The 15717-nt window shown below is 35.0% G+C and overlaps 1 protein-coding gene across 4 annotated transcripts in view; it reads left to right on the top strand.

Moving 5' to 3' along the window:
* Window positions 1-990: 990 nt before the first annotated feature.
* The window catches only part of Cntnap2 (contactin associated protein 2), a 2081788-nt gene continuing 2067061 nt past the window's right edge, over window positions 991-15717 (top strand). The window contains exon 1 of one of the 4 annotated variants that reach the window (XM_087207770.1): window positions 991-1823. In XM_087207770.1, the coding sequence (XP_087063896.1) occupies window positions 1727-1823 (97 nt within the window). In that variant the 5' untranslated portion in view covers window positions 991-1726. The remainder of the gene's footprint in view (window positions 1824-15717) is intronic. The other 3 variants (XM_087207771.1, XM_087207769.1, XM_004860475.3) reach the window with 3 other exon arrangements.

Here is a 15717-nt window from a genome sequence, read left to right on the forward strand (position 1 = left end):
TTACCCCTATTTAGTCCTCCCTAAACATCATTACATACTTAGATGACCAATAATTCTTAAATGTGCCAGTAAAGTCAGTGAGTAGATTAACTCTGCAGGAAGATAAGAATGCAAGTACTTTATGTGGCTAAATGCTTGGAAACCATGCCTAGGGTAAAGTGTGGAGAGATTTGAGCTCCAGAGAAGAGGAGGTTGAGATTTATTATTGAAATTATCTAAATGTGAAAAGAAAACGTCAGGTCTCCCTGGGCCTTCTTAGTTCTTATTACCTTCTGTATTTTAAAGTAGTTATCTATATTCCTGCTTATTTGTTTCAGTTTTGTGATCCTGTCTGTTTGTGTGTGTGTGTGTTTGCCTGAATGTAGTTTTCCTAGCAGCAGTATGTGTTCGGTGTACGTGTGCAAATGTACGAAGAGTGCATGTGTATGAGGATAAATTAATTACATATTTAAAACATCTGCATTAGTGGCGTCTGCAGTCCTCCCTGGCGGCTCCAGTCAGTCGGGGTGTTTTGCTCAGTCCCTTGGTGTTAGGACCACTCGGAAGACCTGCCTGTCGGACGCCTGATTGTGGTTCCCGGGGTCGGAGCTCCGGGAGCCTGTACCATCTCCATGTGAAGGGGAGGAGAGAAGGGAAAGAGAAAGCATCCGAGAAAGGGTGTTCTCCTTCCCGCGTCTGAGTCTGGGGTAGCCAGATTTGGATAGCAGGGTTCTAAGATTACACTGCAAATCCCCAACTTCAGCACCGGGGACAGCACCACCTCCCGCCCGGGGAGAGAGGAGCGCTTGGTTCTAGGCCCCCGCCCCAGCTGATGGACCAGGGCCAGTCGGTCTCTTCTCTTTTTTGCTTCCAAACGAGGAAAGGGCAGGGCAGAAAGGTTCTGACAGCTAGAGGGGTACGGTAAGGAGCAGGAGGAGGAGGAAGAGGAGGGGGAGGAGGAGGAGGAGGAGGAGGAGGAGGAGGAGGAGGAGGAGGAGGAGGAGGAGGAGGAGGAGGAGGAGCCGGGAAGGGGACGGAGAAGGGAAGAGAAGGGAAGAGAAGGGAAGGCTTCCCTCTGCCTCACTGGCCAGGCTTTGCAGGCTCGGTGGCGGCCGCTGCGGCGTCCTCAGCTCCAGCGGCGAAGACGAGATGCTTCCTCGCGCGGCGAGGCGCTGAGGCCGATCGTGCGCCCGGCTGCGCTGTGCGCTCGCACATACACAGTCCCTACATGTGCGCTGGCAGGCGGTCGGAATCCCTCTGAGTCCCGCTGCCCAGTGGCTACGGGAGCGCTCGCCCGCAGGGGCCCCGGCAGCAGCACCGCGGGCCCGGTCGCTCTCCCTTCCTCTTCCGCAGCCGGCGCTCTTCTGAGTCTTCCCCTACCTCCTTTGGTGATTTTTGTTTTCTGAGGAGGGCGGGGTAGGTGTCAGTCCCCTCCTCCCCGCTCCCCCTCCTCCCTCCTTTCCTTTCTCGGTTTGAATTTCTTCCCTCCGGCATTTCACTGGCTCACAGAGCAGGAGCCCAGACCTGCACCGAACGGAGAGCAGGGCAGAGACCCTCCTGCTGCCGCTCCAAGCCCACAGGCGCTGGAGGCTGGAGCGGGTGGGAGGAGAAGCCGAGCAAACAGGAGAGGCTTGGCTCTCGTTCGCATCTGCGGGCGGCGCGTGCCCATCGGAGACCCCCACGGAGAGGCGGACAGCGTCTCCTCTCCCCGCCAGCTTGTGGAGTACCGCGGGCCGCCAGGCGAAGGATGCTGGAGGCTAGGCGAGCCGGTTGCAGGGCAGCGCTGTCGCTCTGGATTGTCAGCAGTTTCTTCTGCAGAGCCTGGACGGCTCCCCCCTCGTCCCGTAAGTAGCCCTGTCCGCCAGCCGGAGCCGCGCGCGCGCGGGGTCAGTGCCGCATTGAGGCTCCACACCAGGGTGGCAACTCTGAGGGGCGCACGCCCTTCTCGCCCCCTGATGCGTGTGCGCCCCCGGGTCATCACGCACTTGCAGCCACTGCAGCAGAGAAACTCCAGACCCAGTGCGCTCCTGGCGCGGGGAAAACAGGGCTTTGACGTAGTGATGTTTCTGGAAAGTTGTTCTGGTTGTGGAGATGGCGTGTCAAGTGCTCGGTTCCACGAAGAAGGGTGGCCGGCACCCTCCTGAGAGTTATTTGTGCAGAGGGAGCTCCTGGCATTTTGCTCAGATGGATCAGTGAAGGAAAAGTGGAGACCGGGACAAAAAGAAGTTTCTTCTTTTTATTTATGGTTTTCACTGACATGCGCTCGGGTTTGAGGATGAAACAGGGATATTATTTTCAAACAGTGTGGGCTTCTGGAGATTCTGTGAGCCTCCTCTATCTTCAGAAACAGTTAATGCCTGTTTAGTACATGCTCATGAAAATTTAAGGCAACATTGTCACTGAAATCGCTCGAATTGTTTGGTGGTTTGAGATAATGGATATAATCCGCGCAGTTCCGAGCTTGGAGTAGTCACTGCAAGACAGCATTCTTGTAGAAATGAGGAGGAGATTGCCTTGAAAGAGTTTTCAGGAAAATAATGCTGCTCAAAATGTGTATCTGTGTTTTCCAGTAGTGTTTTTCTTTGAGACACTGTTTTCTATGAGATTGAGAAGAAATGGAAGATTCCATTTTTTCTATTGTTTTTTTAAGAGAGGAAATGCTTGAGTGTTCCTTTGGCTCTGAAAGAGTTAAAGAATAGGAAGATTCCTCTAGAACTTAGGGTAGTATTCATAAGCACATACTCGTTTCTGAGAATAAGTAGATATGGGAAGAATTACACGGAGATTTCAGAGTTTGAAAAAGAAGTGTTTTCCATTTAGGGAAAATAAGTTTAAGATGTCTTCGAAAAGTCATCATATATGAAGTAGCCCTATCTCTTTTTATAAGAATTGGGGATGTATTAGTACACCTTTGGCTATATTGTAATATTAATATTCCCATTCCAGTGTATAAGTATTAAGAGTTGCACAAAAAGGACTTTGAAAGTTGTAGTAAAATATTATCCATAATGATGTATCATTATTAATATTTTGATGTATTTCTCAAATACTTGCTGGATTAGTTTTTCTGTACTGGTTTTATTTCTCCTAATCTTTAAAGATAGAGTTATAATCTAATGAAAATCTACGTTGTAATGAACATGAGAAAAATCTTCATATATTTTTCAGAACCCAAATCAAAATCAAAAAGTTATGTATTGTTAATACTTGCATTAATTTCACTGACTGGAACATAAATTATGAAGATATTATGCTTGATGTTGATGTTTACACAAATGTATAAGTATATACTCATTAAACTATTCTGATGAAATTTCAGTTCCATTTCAGGATCTAGTTATAGAAAACTTGCTGCCAATTTTCCTGGAAAATAAACTCATTATACATTGAATTTATTATAGACATCAATGAAAGGCCTCGATTTCTAGGATTTTCCAGGATTCTGTGTTTCATCTTTTTATGCTTTAGTTATAATGAGTCAGTCTGAACATTCACTAGGTATCAAGGTTGACATACGTGCAGTCAATGTGTTAGTACATCTCAAGCATGGAAAATTATTATTTCAGAAATATACACTCATTTTTTACTACTTGACATTTACTGAAAGAGAACAACATAAAACAATTACTTTTAAGGTATTTAAATTTGGTTATTAAGACTCATTTAGCTTTTATTCTCCATTGTTCAAAAATGTAAAGTAACTTAATTGAGATGGCCTTTCCATTTCATTTGAATTTAAACTGTATCACCAAACCACAGTTTCCTTATATCATGGAAATGAGTTAAATAGTAAGACTGATATAGGACTTTACTGATTAGAATGAGCTTCATGTGTTTAGTACTTAAAATTTCAAGTACTTTTGCACTTAATGAAAATATTATTTTACATTATATATAGTGCTAGAGAACGGTATGATGGTTATATTCTTAAAACTAAGAACACTCAAAGAAGAAAAATATTAACTACTTGAATCTAAGATAATGAACAACTCAACCAGGAGAGGTCATCACAAGACAAAAAGTAGTGTAAAAATGTAACAGCAACATTTGTACTTGGCTCATATTTTTAAAATATGACGACTCTGCTAAGGCTTCCTGTTCTCACAGCACTTGTTAATATGACAGAAAGTTTTAGAAGATACTGTTAATATATTTTTTTCTTTCTCCTCAAGTACATTTGAAAAACATAACTGCTTGTGGCTTGTTTATTTTTCTTTTCTTAGAATGTATATAGAAGATAATGATACTATGTTTTATACAAGTTTACTAGAATAAAGCCAAGCATACTTATCACTTGGTTTAAATCCACATATAATCAAATTTCTTTGTGATAGTGAAAATTATATGCTACTAAGTTGATAGCATCTTTTACCTTCCCTTCCTGTAAATGTTTGTGCATGGGTACACCTTGGAGGTTTAAAGGGAATAGTTTGCTGATAGGAAGTGCTAAGAAGTTACATTTACTGGACCACATTGGAAAGATCCTGAGAGTGCACTGACAAATGATGAGGGGTTTGAGCCAGCACTTAGTAAGTTAAGTTCTTAATTTTACTGAACATGTACTGGAATAATTGTACTCTACTAAAGGCCAATTTGCATTACTTCTTACAACTATGAACCTATAATTTTACTGTCTTATTTGAGACATGTATTATTGATTCAAATAATTTCTAATAAATACATGCTTACAAATATGGATACATGTAAGTATACATGTATACACAGATATATATGGTAAAACTTTAAAATACATAAATTATTTTATTATTATATTTATTATTGTTACATATATTATTTTCTACAGAGTATATATTAAATATTTTAACATATGTAATACAAATGTATTTCCTAACTTCTTTCAATGAGTTTAACTTGTTCACTAGTTTATAGTTAGGTCTTTTCCTGTACAGTTATTTGGATAATTAATACAACAATATCTTACAAAAAACTTTTGGTCTGTTTTCTCTCTCCTCAATTCATGTACTTCCTGCAAAATATTATGTTTATATGTGAATGCATATGAAAGAAAATATTGTCAGTTTATCTTAAAAATGAACATATTAATGAGTTTGCCTTAAAAAAAATTGTAAAGTGTTACAAAAGAGTTTTTGACTAGTAAATTTAACTGGTGGAGAATGGGCGGTATGTCAGTTAGCTAATGCTAATTAACAATATGAAAATTATTATTATCTATACATACATAATCTAGACTTCACTGTAGGTACTGATATTTAGAAAATAGGAAACTTTGAAGTTTTACTCCTTTATCATCAATTTATAGCAAAACTGTTCTTAAATATCTGGATATTTAATACAGGTTTTTGGTACTCTTTACTCATTTATAAATATGTGACATACCATGTTTAGGTGGCAGCATAAAAGTTGTTTGTACATCATATTTAAAAATCACACTTCAATATATTTTTTCTTTATTTAAATGGGCAAGAACTTTCAAGTTCTATAGTCCTCTATGATTTTATTTCCACTGTCTCAATGAGTAAATTTATCGAGTGAAAAAATAAATATTTAAAATATAACAAGCCATTTTGTCTGCTAGATCTTTATTATGATAGAAAAGCTAAAAGAAATGTGATGTGTTACACAAGTCTATCTTCTCTTTTTAAAATAAATACATTTATTTGTCATGAATAGTATGAAGAACAAAGATTCTAGGCCCAGAAATTCTTAATTCAAATCTAATTTGTTTTTAAAAATACCAATTGTATAGAAATTTCTAGATATTGTCAGCTGTGACTGACATCAACAATATGAAAACAGTAAAATATGTACTTCTAAGATTTCCTCATGTTGAGTCTTGATTTGAGAACTCCTTTATTATTTTTTGCTACTTTTAAAGACAGTGTATCACGTGATAAATTAAACTTCAAAAATATAGTATCAAATAAAGCAAATTCTTTATTTCTATATATATCATTGCCTGAATTTAAAATGTTGTGTTTTCAGATCTATACACCTTTTAAGATAATTGGCTCTCAGAAACTTAAGCTATATGTCTATAATTATCTAATACTGGTCCACAGGAAGAAATTGTCTATTTTTACTTTCAATAAGCAAAAATAATGGTGGGATGGCCTTACTATAGCCTTTAACATTTAAAAAAGTTTTAGAAAGATTATTTTTAACCGAGTGATCAGGTACTGGATTTCCCGTCTCCTCGTATCTGTATGTCCTTTGCATTTTACCTTTGACCAAGTAAAGATATTGGGAGGTGGAATTGCTATTTGTTTTGCCATCCTGTTTCTTTTAGGTTGAGGAAACTCTCCTTGTTACACTCCTTGCCTTTGTATCAGTAGTTCATTCACTTTTTCCCATGTCAGAGAGAGAAACTTCCATCAGATATCTCTGGGGAACACACCTTACATGTGCACAATTCTGCCTCTCTCTCCTCACCGCAGACTTCTGCAGAAGGTCCAGGTTCTGCTAAGGGAAGTGTAAGGGCACATTCTGCTTCTGCAAAAAGGATGATAGTGTGAAAAAGCCATGTCGCTAAATTCTTCCTGTGGCTAGAAGTCTGCTTCATTTTAGAGTTGAAGATAACAAATTCATTGTTCTCAGGGATTCAAACCCCATACCTCTGTGTTAGAAATAACTATAGAGAAGACGATATTCGCTCCCTGTCTGGAAGTTCTTTTCTAATTTAGAACTCAAGCAATGAAGGGAGCACTCTTTATTGTGCCCATGAAAACCTTCAACATATTACAATTTTCTACAATAATATTGTTATTATTATTCCCATAAATGAACATGAGAGAATTTCTAGATATTTCAGAAACAAGTAATGAGTAAGATGTTCCCTCCCTCGCTCTTAAACAAAGTAGGAAAACCGAAGTTAGCCCTGACCTCCAAGTCTTCTCTCTCATTTCTTCATTCATTCATATTCTGCATGGTCTTATTAATGACACTCATTTTAGAGAGATGCATTCCCTTATCTGTGGCCACTTTCAATATATCCTGTTCCACCCTACCCACATAAATATCAATAAATCTCACTTTTTTCGTTAGTTGTTATGTCCAGCCCTGCTCTCCCCAAGCCAGCATGTGGAGTTCATGTTATAAGTTAGTTATTCTAAAACAGAGACAGTCCACACTCTGAACCAACACTCTGAATTCACACTGAAATGAAATTTGGTTGTGGCTTTAATTGCAAATTTTGTAAAAAAAAAAAAAGATCTTGCTAAACTCTGACTTACTTCATTTTGGGGGTAGGCTTCTCATTAACAGCCTGAAGTAACTTACTTTTAAAAATAACACTCCAGATTTTAAAATCTCCCTTGATAGTAGGAAATCTGGAAATAAAGATGTATTCATTGGCCCTGAGTTTACTTGCTGAAGATAACATATTTCTGGTATACTGTAAAAGTGTTGAAGAAATACAGAAGAGCTCCTGAGAGCCATATTCTACATTTTCCTTATGATTTAAGTTTGAAATATCCTCATAAATATGAATAGTGATATGTTCTTTAATGTTTCATGTTTAGAAAAGAAGTAAAATTAGGTCTTTGGAATATTTTTACCAGAAAAAATGTCTGTAAGCAAATGTATGTTTTTTTCCCCCTCTCTTCTATCTAACATATTCACTTCTTCTTCTACACATCCCAGTAGGCTGGGAATGTGAATCACAAGAAACAGATACATACACTCTTGTCAGACTCACTAAATCTGTGCTGCACAGTGCTTCTAACTTGGAATGAAGTTACAAAAAGTTTAATTGAATTCAACAAGAATTTGCTCATCTTGTTGCATTAGATGTCATGTTGAAATAATATGTAAAAATAACATGCAAAAATGAAAAGCTTGCTCTGACTCATCATTTTCCTCTAAATGCTATTACAATGCCAGCTTTTACATGCAATGATGGCATTAAGTCTAAAAATAATAAATCAATTTAAATAATTAAGGTAATGCCTTGTTAACTGGTGACATACCACAGCTTACCAAATAAAATAATTACTTTATAGAGTATTCTCTATTAGTTAAATTGTGGATTGTAACTTGAAAATCATGCACTAGAGTCATTATTTTGGTTTTGGTTTTGCTGTTGCTGTTGTTTTTTGAAACAGCGTCTTGCTATTAGTTCAGGGAGGGCTTGAACTTGCTTTGTAGCCTAGACTGGCCTGAAACAGCAATCCTCCTGCTTCAGCCTGCTGAGCGCTCGGATTATAGGTGTGCACCACAGCGCCCAGGTTCAAGCCATTATTGTGAATTCATATAAAATGCTGATTAAATAGAAACATTCTTTTAAACCATTGTATTAGTCATTCATCTCTTACTTAATGAAAATATTATTATTAATGGACCTTACAAGTATATAATACTTACTTTTATATATTTTGTGCATCTTCAGATATTGAGCCAAAGTTATGAACAGAATAAGAAAATTTTTCAGCCCAACAATAACATATAGCAAAATTAAATCAATATCATATAGCAAGGGGCCAGGGATTTAGCTCAGTGGTTCCACTGCCTGCCTTGCAAGCTCAAGGACCCACGTTTTATCCCTGGTACCAAAAAAAAATCTAAAATCATATAGGAATTAATATCAATATATCAAATCAATATCATGTAGCAATATTTTGTGTTATCATTTGTTTATAATTAGACATTAATCTCTTCTGTATTGTTTCTTAAATTTTCAGATTCATATAGTGTATTTTGAAATATTTTTTATTTCAAACAAAAATAATATACCTGGAGAACCAATTAATGTGTCTGGAAAATATCAGTTTTTCAGATAATTAAATACACCATCCTAGTATTTTTAATGCCAATGAATCAAAGAACATGAGATCCAAGTCTTATTTTTTTCTATCTATGCACCCATCACCATTCTAACACAATATGTTTGATGCCACCATCAAGATAGCTGTTACTATGTCATGGTGGTTGCTTTCTCAGTGGATGAATATGGCTACCGACTTCTCACCAGAGTTTAGCAGACAGCCACTTCCCATCCCATCACACTTAGTCTACAAAAGAAAACTTTATTTTTCTGATCTTATGCGGTATCTTTAACTAGCAGTTTCTCAGGTCACTTTTATTAGCCATAAAAATACTCACTGCCATTTAAAGCACTTGATTAATACTAAACAATTTCATAGGAAATGAATATATAAAAATTATGTCAAACTTATAATAGATGAGGTTGTTAATGATACTAATGAAATTTTCAAGAATAAAATTTTGTCATGTTCCATATAATTCTATAATTTAAATCAAATATTTAATACCAGTATTTAAATGACATTTGACTACACTAAATAGATGTTTACCAAGTTTATTGTGTTTTTTTCATGTTTATAAATAGAAGTAAAAATAAACATATGTTAGCTGATAAAGATAGTACTGTGTCAAAGATATTACTGGTGAGGTATGTTGCTGTGATTTGGTATGTGTATTGCTTGTACTGTTGTATGCATAAGTAATACAGTATTTCCTGACTATTGACTTCAGGCCAAACACTACTTTTTACATTTAGTAAATAATTCAATTCTTGGATCAGTGCTCCAATTTGTAGATGAGAATACTGAGGCACACAAAGAAATTAAGCACTTCTCCCAGGCTACCAATATAGTCTATTTCTAGATCATGTGGTTTTCACAATAGCACCATGGGCTGAGAATAAACACTATTCAAGTTCTGTAACTAATATTGAGTTTCAGCTTGCTTCTAGGCAACCTTTTAAGTACTCATTGACAGTTTGCATAGAATTATAGAAAAAAAAATCCTACTGGCATAATGTTTTCATCATTTTGCTATTTGTTTCTTAGTCGTATTGTTAAATATTTCCTTCACTTAAAATTATATTGGTAAGCGGGAAAATATATGTAAAATAAATAGAGGAAATAGATTCTTCCATGATAAGAATTAAATAATAATATTCTTATCTATAGTGATTTTACAATATGATTCAATTTCTTGGGTACAGTTAGTACATATTACATATGATTATTATGTAAACATTTATGTAAAGCTAAGTAAAGTGTTGATTATAATTCTTTTTTGGATACAATAAAAGCTGTTCTAAAATCAGACCTCAAAATTCCCTGAGAGCTGATTTTACAGACTATAGCCCAAACTAAATGTTATTCCCATTACTAAAATCAGAAAAGATAATTATTTCAGGTATTAATTTTGAGTGTGCATTTCATTTAACATCTAATCCATAAAGCTTTACTTTAAAGTCTTTTTGATTGCCCTAAAGGGAGTGGGAAAATATTTGTCCCTAAAATATTTGCCCCTCACCCTTTGGTTCTTCTGTACTTATCCTTTATTCTCTGCCCTGCTCACCACTGGCACAGGTATGATTCTGAACATTCCCTTTCATGCTCTTATTATCCCCTTCTGATTGCAATCTTCCTCCTATAGCTTATCAATATTAATGACAAATATTTGTATAAAATATACCTACATTTCTCTCTTTCTCTCTCTCTCTCTCTATATGTATCTGCATTTAAAAAATTAGATTTATTTTAACTGATACATAAAAACATAAAATTGTACATTTTAAAGAACTTATTCCCATATCTCACCCAGCCTAACCCCCAGACTCTCAGAAGCATGAACCTGCTTTCAATATCTGTGAGATGAACTTTTTCAGATGCTATATACATAACTTTACCTTCCGTGCCTGCCTCACTTCACTTAACATAACCTCCAGGTCCATCCATTCTGTTACAAAAGACAGAGTTTCTTTCTTTTTAGGAGGTGAATAGTATTCTGTTGCAATTTTTATTCATTTATTAGTTGATGGACACTTCAGTTACTTGCACTTCTTGCCAATTTCAACTAAAGTTTCAAGGAACATGGGAGTGCAGATCTCTCCCTAACATATCAAATTTATTTCCATTGGTTATATACACAGAAGTAGAATTTCTAGATCATGTGGTAGATCTGTATTTGTAAGTTTTTGAAAAACTTCTACACTGTTTCTGTAATGACTGTAATAATTTACATTCCTTTAAATAGTGTGCAAGGAAATCCCTTTTGATCTCAAACACAAATCTTGATAGAGTACCCTATTTCTCTGACATTTTGTCTTCTTAACATCATCTTCCTTGATCCCAACAGTCCTACCCTATAATATAAAGATAGTGAAATCCTGGATGATTCTTCATTGTAGCATGCTATTTGTAATCATGGTATCTTACATCTTTTTAGCTACTATTCTCTTCTTTAGAAATGCTTTATGTTGTTTTGTTTATGTCAAGTAAAGGGCCAATTTACTGATTTTAGGAGCCTCAGAAATTTGGATTAGGTTCAAGTTCCATCAACTCTTGGGGAAGTTAGTTATAATCAGTAGATAAAGAACTTGAACTAGAAATTTCTTTGCTATCTGGAATTATAAGAACTAGAGTGGTAACAAGCAGTGCAAATGGTTCCAATTATCTGATGCTGAAGTGAGAAAATATCTCCAAAGACAAAAAATAGAAAGAAGATAGAAAATGTATTTTCAGAGGATACATCACAATATTTGTTCATTTTAGCTCATGGATTATAGGGTAAGGGTAATGGGAGTTGCCAGAGACCTCTGCTGTGGTTCTGGCCCCCTGCAAGCCAGTATGACATCTGTGAGATAAGAAAGTGGGAATTAAAAGAAACACAGAGACAGGGACTTGAGAGAAACTGAGTCTTGGGCTGATCTAAGCTGCTCTGGGCAGCAAAGACAAAGGACTCCCAGGACATCCAGTATTTATTCATTACAAATGTGGGAAGGAGGGAGCTGGGCAGGCCTTGGGACACCTGCTGATAACAAGTATAAGGTGGGCAGGACTGTAGAATGAGGACACAAACATATCTTTTCGGAAGAGAACAAACGGTTAATTCAGAGGGGAAGAATTTAGTTGGAGTCAGTTGACCTTGACTTGGAGTGACCTCAACCAAGTTCTGCTATTTCCAATGTAGCCCAGCCAAATTATGGAGGGGCAAGAAGCTTGTGCCACAATAGCCTGCTAATACTGGGCAGAGTTGTCTGCTACAGTGGATGTGTATGAATCTATCACTTTAAGGGAAATGAAGCATCATATTCTGAGGTCTGCAACTTTCCCAACTCTTTTCTTACATGATTCTGTCTTGAAATTATATGTCCTTCACTTAGGCCAGGGAGTTGACCAAACTCCTTGAGAATCAAGCATGACTGCTCTCTCTAAAACATTATTTCAAAGAAATATTGTTTATCTGCACACAAGTTAAAAACAGGAGTCAACAAAACAATTGTCTGGCACATTCAATGGAGGGCTTAAGATGTAAACAGCAAATCTTGTAAATAATAGAAGTTGCAAAGATACTTAATAATTATATATATTACTCTGTAATAATCCAAAAGAGTTGATATTGTCCAAGTTGTCATGAAATGTCAGAGAATTTCATTTATATTTTAATATAATGAAGTATAATTTGGTACATCCAAAAGTGGTACTTATATTCCTTCTATTTTTATTTTAAGCTCACTCTCTTCAGCCATACATTTGCAAATTTCTACCTGCTACCCTTTACCTTTTTCAAAACCTGCCAGGTAGCAAAGCCTATTTCAAATTTTATATCTTTCACAATGATTCCCTAATTATGCATGTTAAAAACATATGCCACTCCCTTTTCTGTCAGTTCACAGTTTGTATGTATGGTATCTTCAACTGACCCTTAAATTAATAGGTTCTGGATGTATTCAAATAACTAAATTTTAATAAATGTCTTTTATCAAACTAATTATTGTGCTGATTCCTTTACACTCATATAATTTTAGACCATTCCCTCTCTGCTAGAATACTTAAAAAATAAAGATACTCAAAAATGTTCAGGCACACTAGTTCTGTTTTAATATAGTTCTTACTCAAATTTTACCTGTTAGTGTTAAAAAATTTACAACCCTGTAAATTCCCCCAGTAATTCTACTTGGGCTTCAGAAGTTTTTCTTTTTAAAACATCTTAATATTTACCCAATAATCTACTACCACAGAATATTTACAGATATCTTCAGCTATAGTAGAGTCCATTTAAATAAAATTTTAATACTTAGGTAAAATTATTTTATAGGTAGCTAAATAGTAGCTCAAAGATTGATTTGTAATTACTTATATCTTCCAAATTACACATAATATAACTTCTCTAGGCACTAAAACTTTGTTAAATTAATATATTTGGTAACTGAATTGAATTGAATTAAAGTGAGTGAGTTCTGTATATAAATGAATCTCTATTACATATACTGAGATTGTAATAACAAGTAAAAATTTCTTAGTACTTTCTCAGCTAAAAGCAATGTAACCAGAAGTTGTTTAATGTGATATAGTGTTAATAAAAACAAAAAATTTAACAAAAATTTATATTGTAAAAATTCTACCTTCAGATTGACATAATTATTTGAGTTAAAATAAAATAGGAAATACATTAGAGGACTGCCATTTAAAAGTAATAGAGGTATTACAGTTATTTTAAAGGATGATTTACACCTGTCTGTCCAGTGTAAAATATAACATTCTGAATTTCAATTTATTATCTTTTCTTTACTCAAAATATATTAGGAAAATTTTAGTGCCATTTGAATAGCTTTCATATCATACAAGCATATTTAATGTGACATAATTATTATACAAAGCCCTGAAACATATTAGTTTTTTCATCACATTTAAAATATAAAATACATTTTTTCTGCACATTTTTAGATTATAATAGGCAAAAATTAGACTGACATGTTTTGTTCCAAAGAGAGTTTCCAAAATTTTGCAAACAAAAAAGACATTATTTTTTATTAAATTATCATTAATAGGACTTTTTCAAAATATTTCAGATGTGCTATTTTCTCATTTCTATGTCTATAACTATAGCACTTTACACTGTCCCTCATATTGAGTTTGTTGCTCTATAGAATTTTCAAATAACCCTGGCATGAATAATAGAGCAAGTGATTCAAGTACATGCTTTGCTGGAAGTGTCTTATGACAGCAGCTGCCTTACTTCAGTGATAAACAGTCTCCTCAGAGACATGCACTGGACAGCAGCATTTTTTTGGAATGGGCAGTGACCAGCCCTGGAGACAAAAGGACTTTCCTATCATTTACTCTGTTATTCACATCATAAGACTCCACATAACACTTTCAGTGTTCCATATTTCAATAGAAAAAGAAATGTCATTTAATAATATGCCTTTATAAGGCACAGCTCCTACTGATGGTTCCTTGATTTAAAACTTTCAATTGTATTTTTATTTCATTTGAATCGTTTATTTCAAAATTCGCTCTTATTGATCAGATGTGATGAAATACAAATTTAAATAATCTCAACCACTCTAGAGACAAATCCATCCATGTATGACTAAGGAAATCCTATTATGACATTTTACCGGAACCCAAAGGCAAAGAATAAACCAGTCAAGTCAACATCAGGGGAAGAATATTCCAAGCAACAGAGAACAATTAGACAATTCTAGCATTGGCCCAATTTGGGTCTCTCTCAGATTAGAAGATATTTAATGGCTCTGGAATTAGTCTGTTGTAAAACAAGTAATATTTTTCAAAAGAGTAGATGTTATTGCCTAATAATTTTCCACCAAAGAGAAATCAAATCTTGACTGGTTGGAAATATAAATAAGAAATACTTCTTATATTTAATAAGACCAAATTTCTACCAGTTTTTAATAGATGAATATTAAAGAAACCTTATATGCAATGGATGAATTTGACTATCTGCCAAATTTGATAACTTAGTGTAAAAAACATATAAATTGCTATATGTGTAATAAATTTGGGATTTGGGGAAGTGATAGTGTCTTTTTTCTTAAATGTACATAAAATATTTAAATCTTTTTTGAAATTTATATCCAGTTCTACTTTGTTTTTGTCATCATAGATGACTTTGATTTCATAAACTGAAAAGTGATTGATATCCAATTTGATTCAATTTAAAATGTAAAACTTTTATTAGGCAGACTTCTCTAAATGAAACAAAAATTTGGAATACTATATTTGGTGTCTTATTGTGAATCTATGTATTCATTTCTCTGCCACCCATGAGTTTTAAATATTCAGCATCATTTCAGTTGCAAGGCTCCCAACTCTGTGTATTATCTGGGGCAAGATTGTTGTCAATGCTAATCTCCATAAATGTGAGAAATAAATATCCTTTACTATGAATGAGTATTGTATACTACAAGTTCCAAAAATTGAGATCATTGCTATCTAATTTTCTGTAGTCATTGCTGAAAATTACAGTGATTCCCTGCTGAAACTCATTGCCAATGACTTGGGAAAAGGACCATAGGCATCTGAAAAGAATCTACATACTGAATGGGATAAGCATCTTGCAGTGATTATTACCGCAGGCTTTGAGGTTAGAAAGATGGCGATTTGGTTGTTGGCTCTGTTTTTTGGTGAACTTGGAGAAATTATTAAATTGTTAAACCTCAGATAACTAATAAGTAAATGACATATAAAATAGTACCCATATTACAAGTTGGTTCTGAGAATGAAATACAAACTATCCAGAGACAGATGATGGTAGATCTACTTTAGTGATTTTTGTTATTTTTAAATGTATTTAATATTTATTGTACATTTTCTAAGTGTAAATAAAAGTAGAATCTACAAATCTTACAATGACTTTGACATTTACTTCATCATTTAAGTAGGATTTAAACTTTACAATAATTAGACAAGATAATACACAAATGGCCAGATAGTGAGACAATAATAAAATTCAAATATATAAAGAAAATCTTATTAAAAG

Source organism: Heterocephalus glaber, unplaced genomic scaffold, assembly GCF_053883595.1.
Source record: "Heterocephalus glaber isolate CG9 unplaced genomic scaffold, H.glaber_assembly_v1.0 deba00000818, whole genome shotgun sequence".
Taxonomy (NCBI): Eukaryota; Metazoa; Chordata; class Mammalia; order Rodentia; family Bathyergidae; genus Heterocephalus; species Heterocephalus glaber.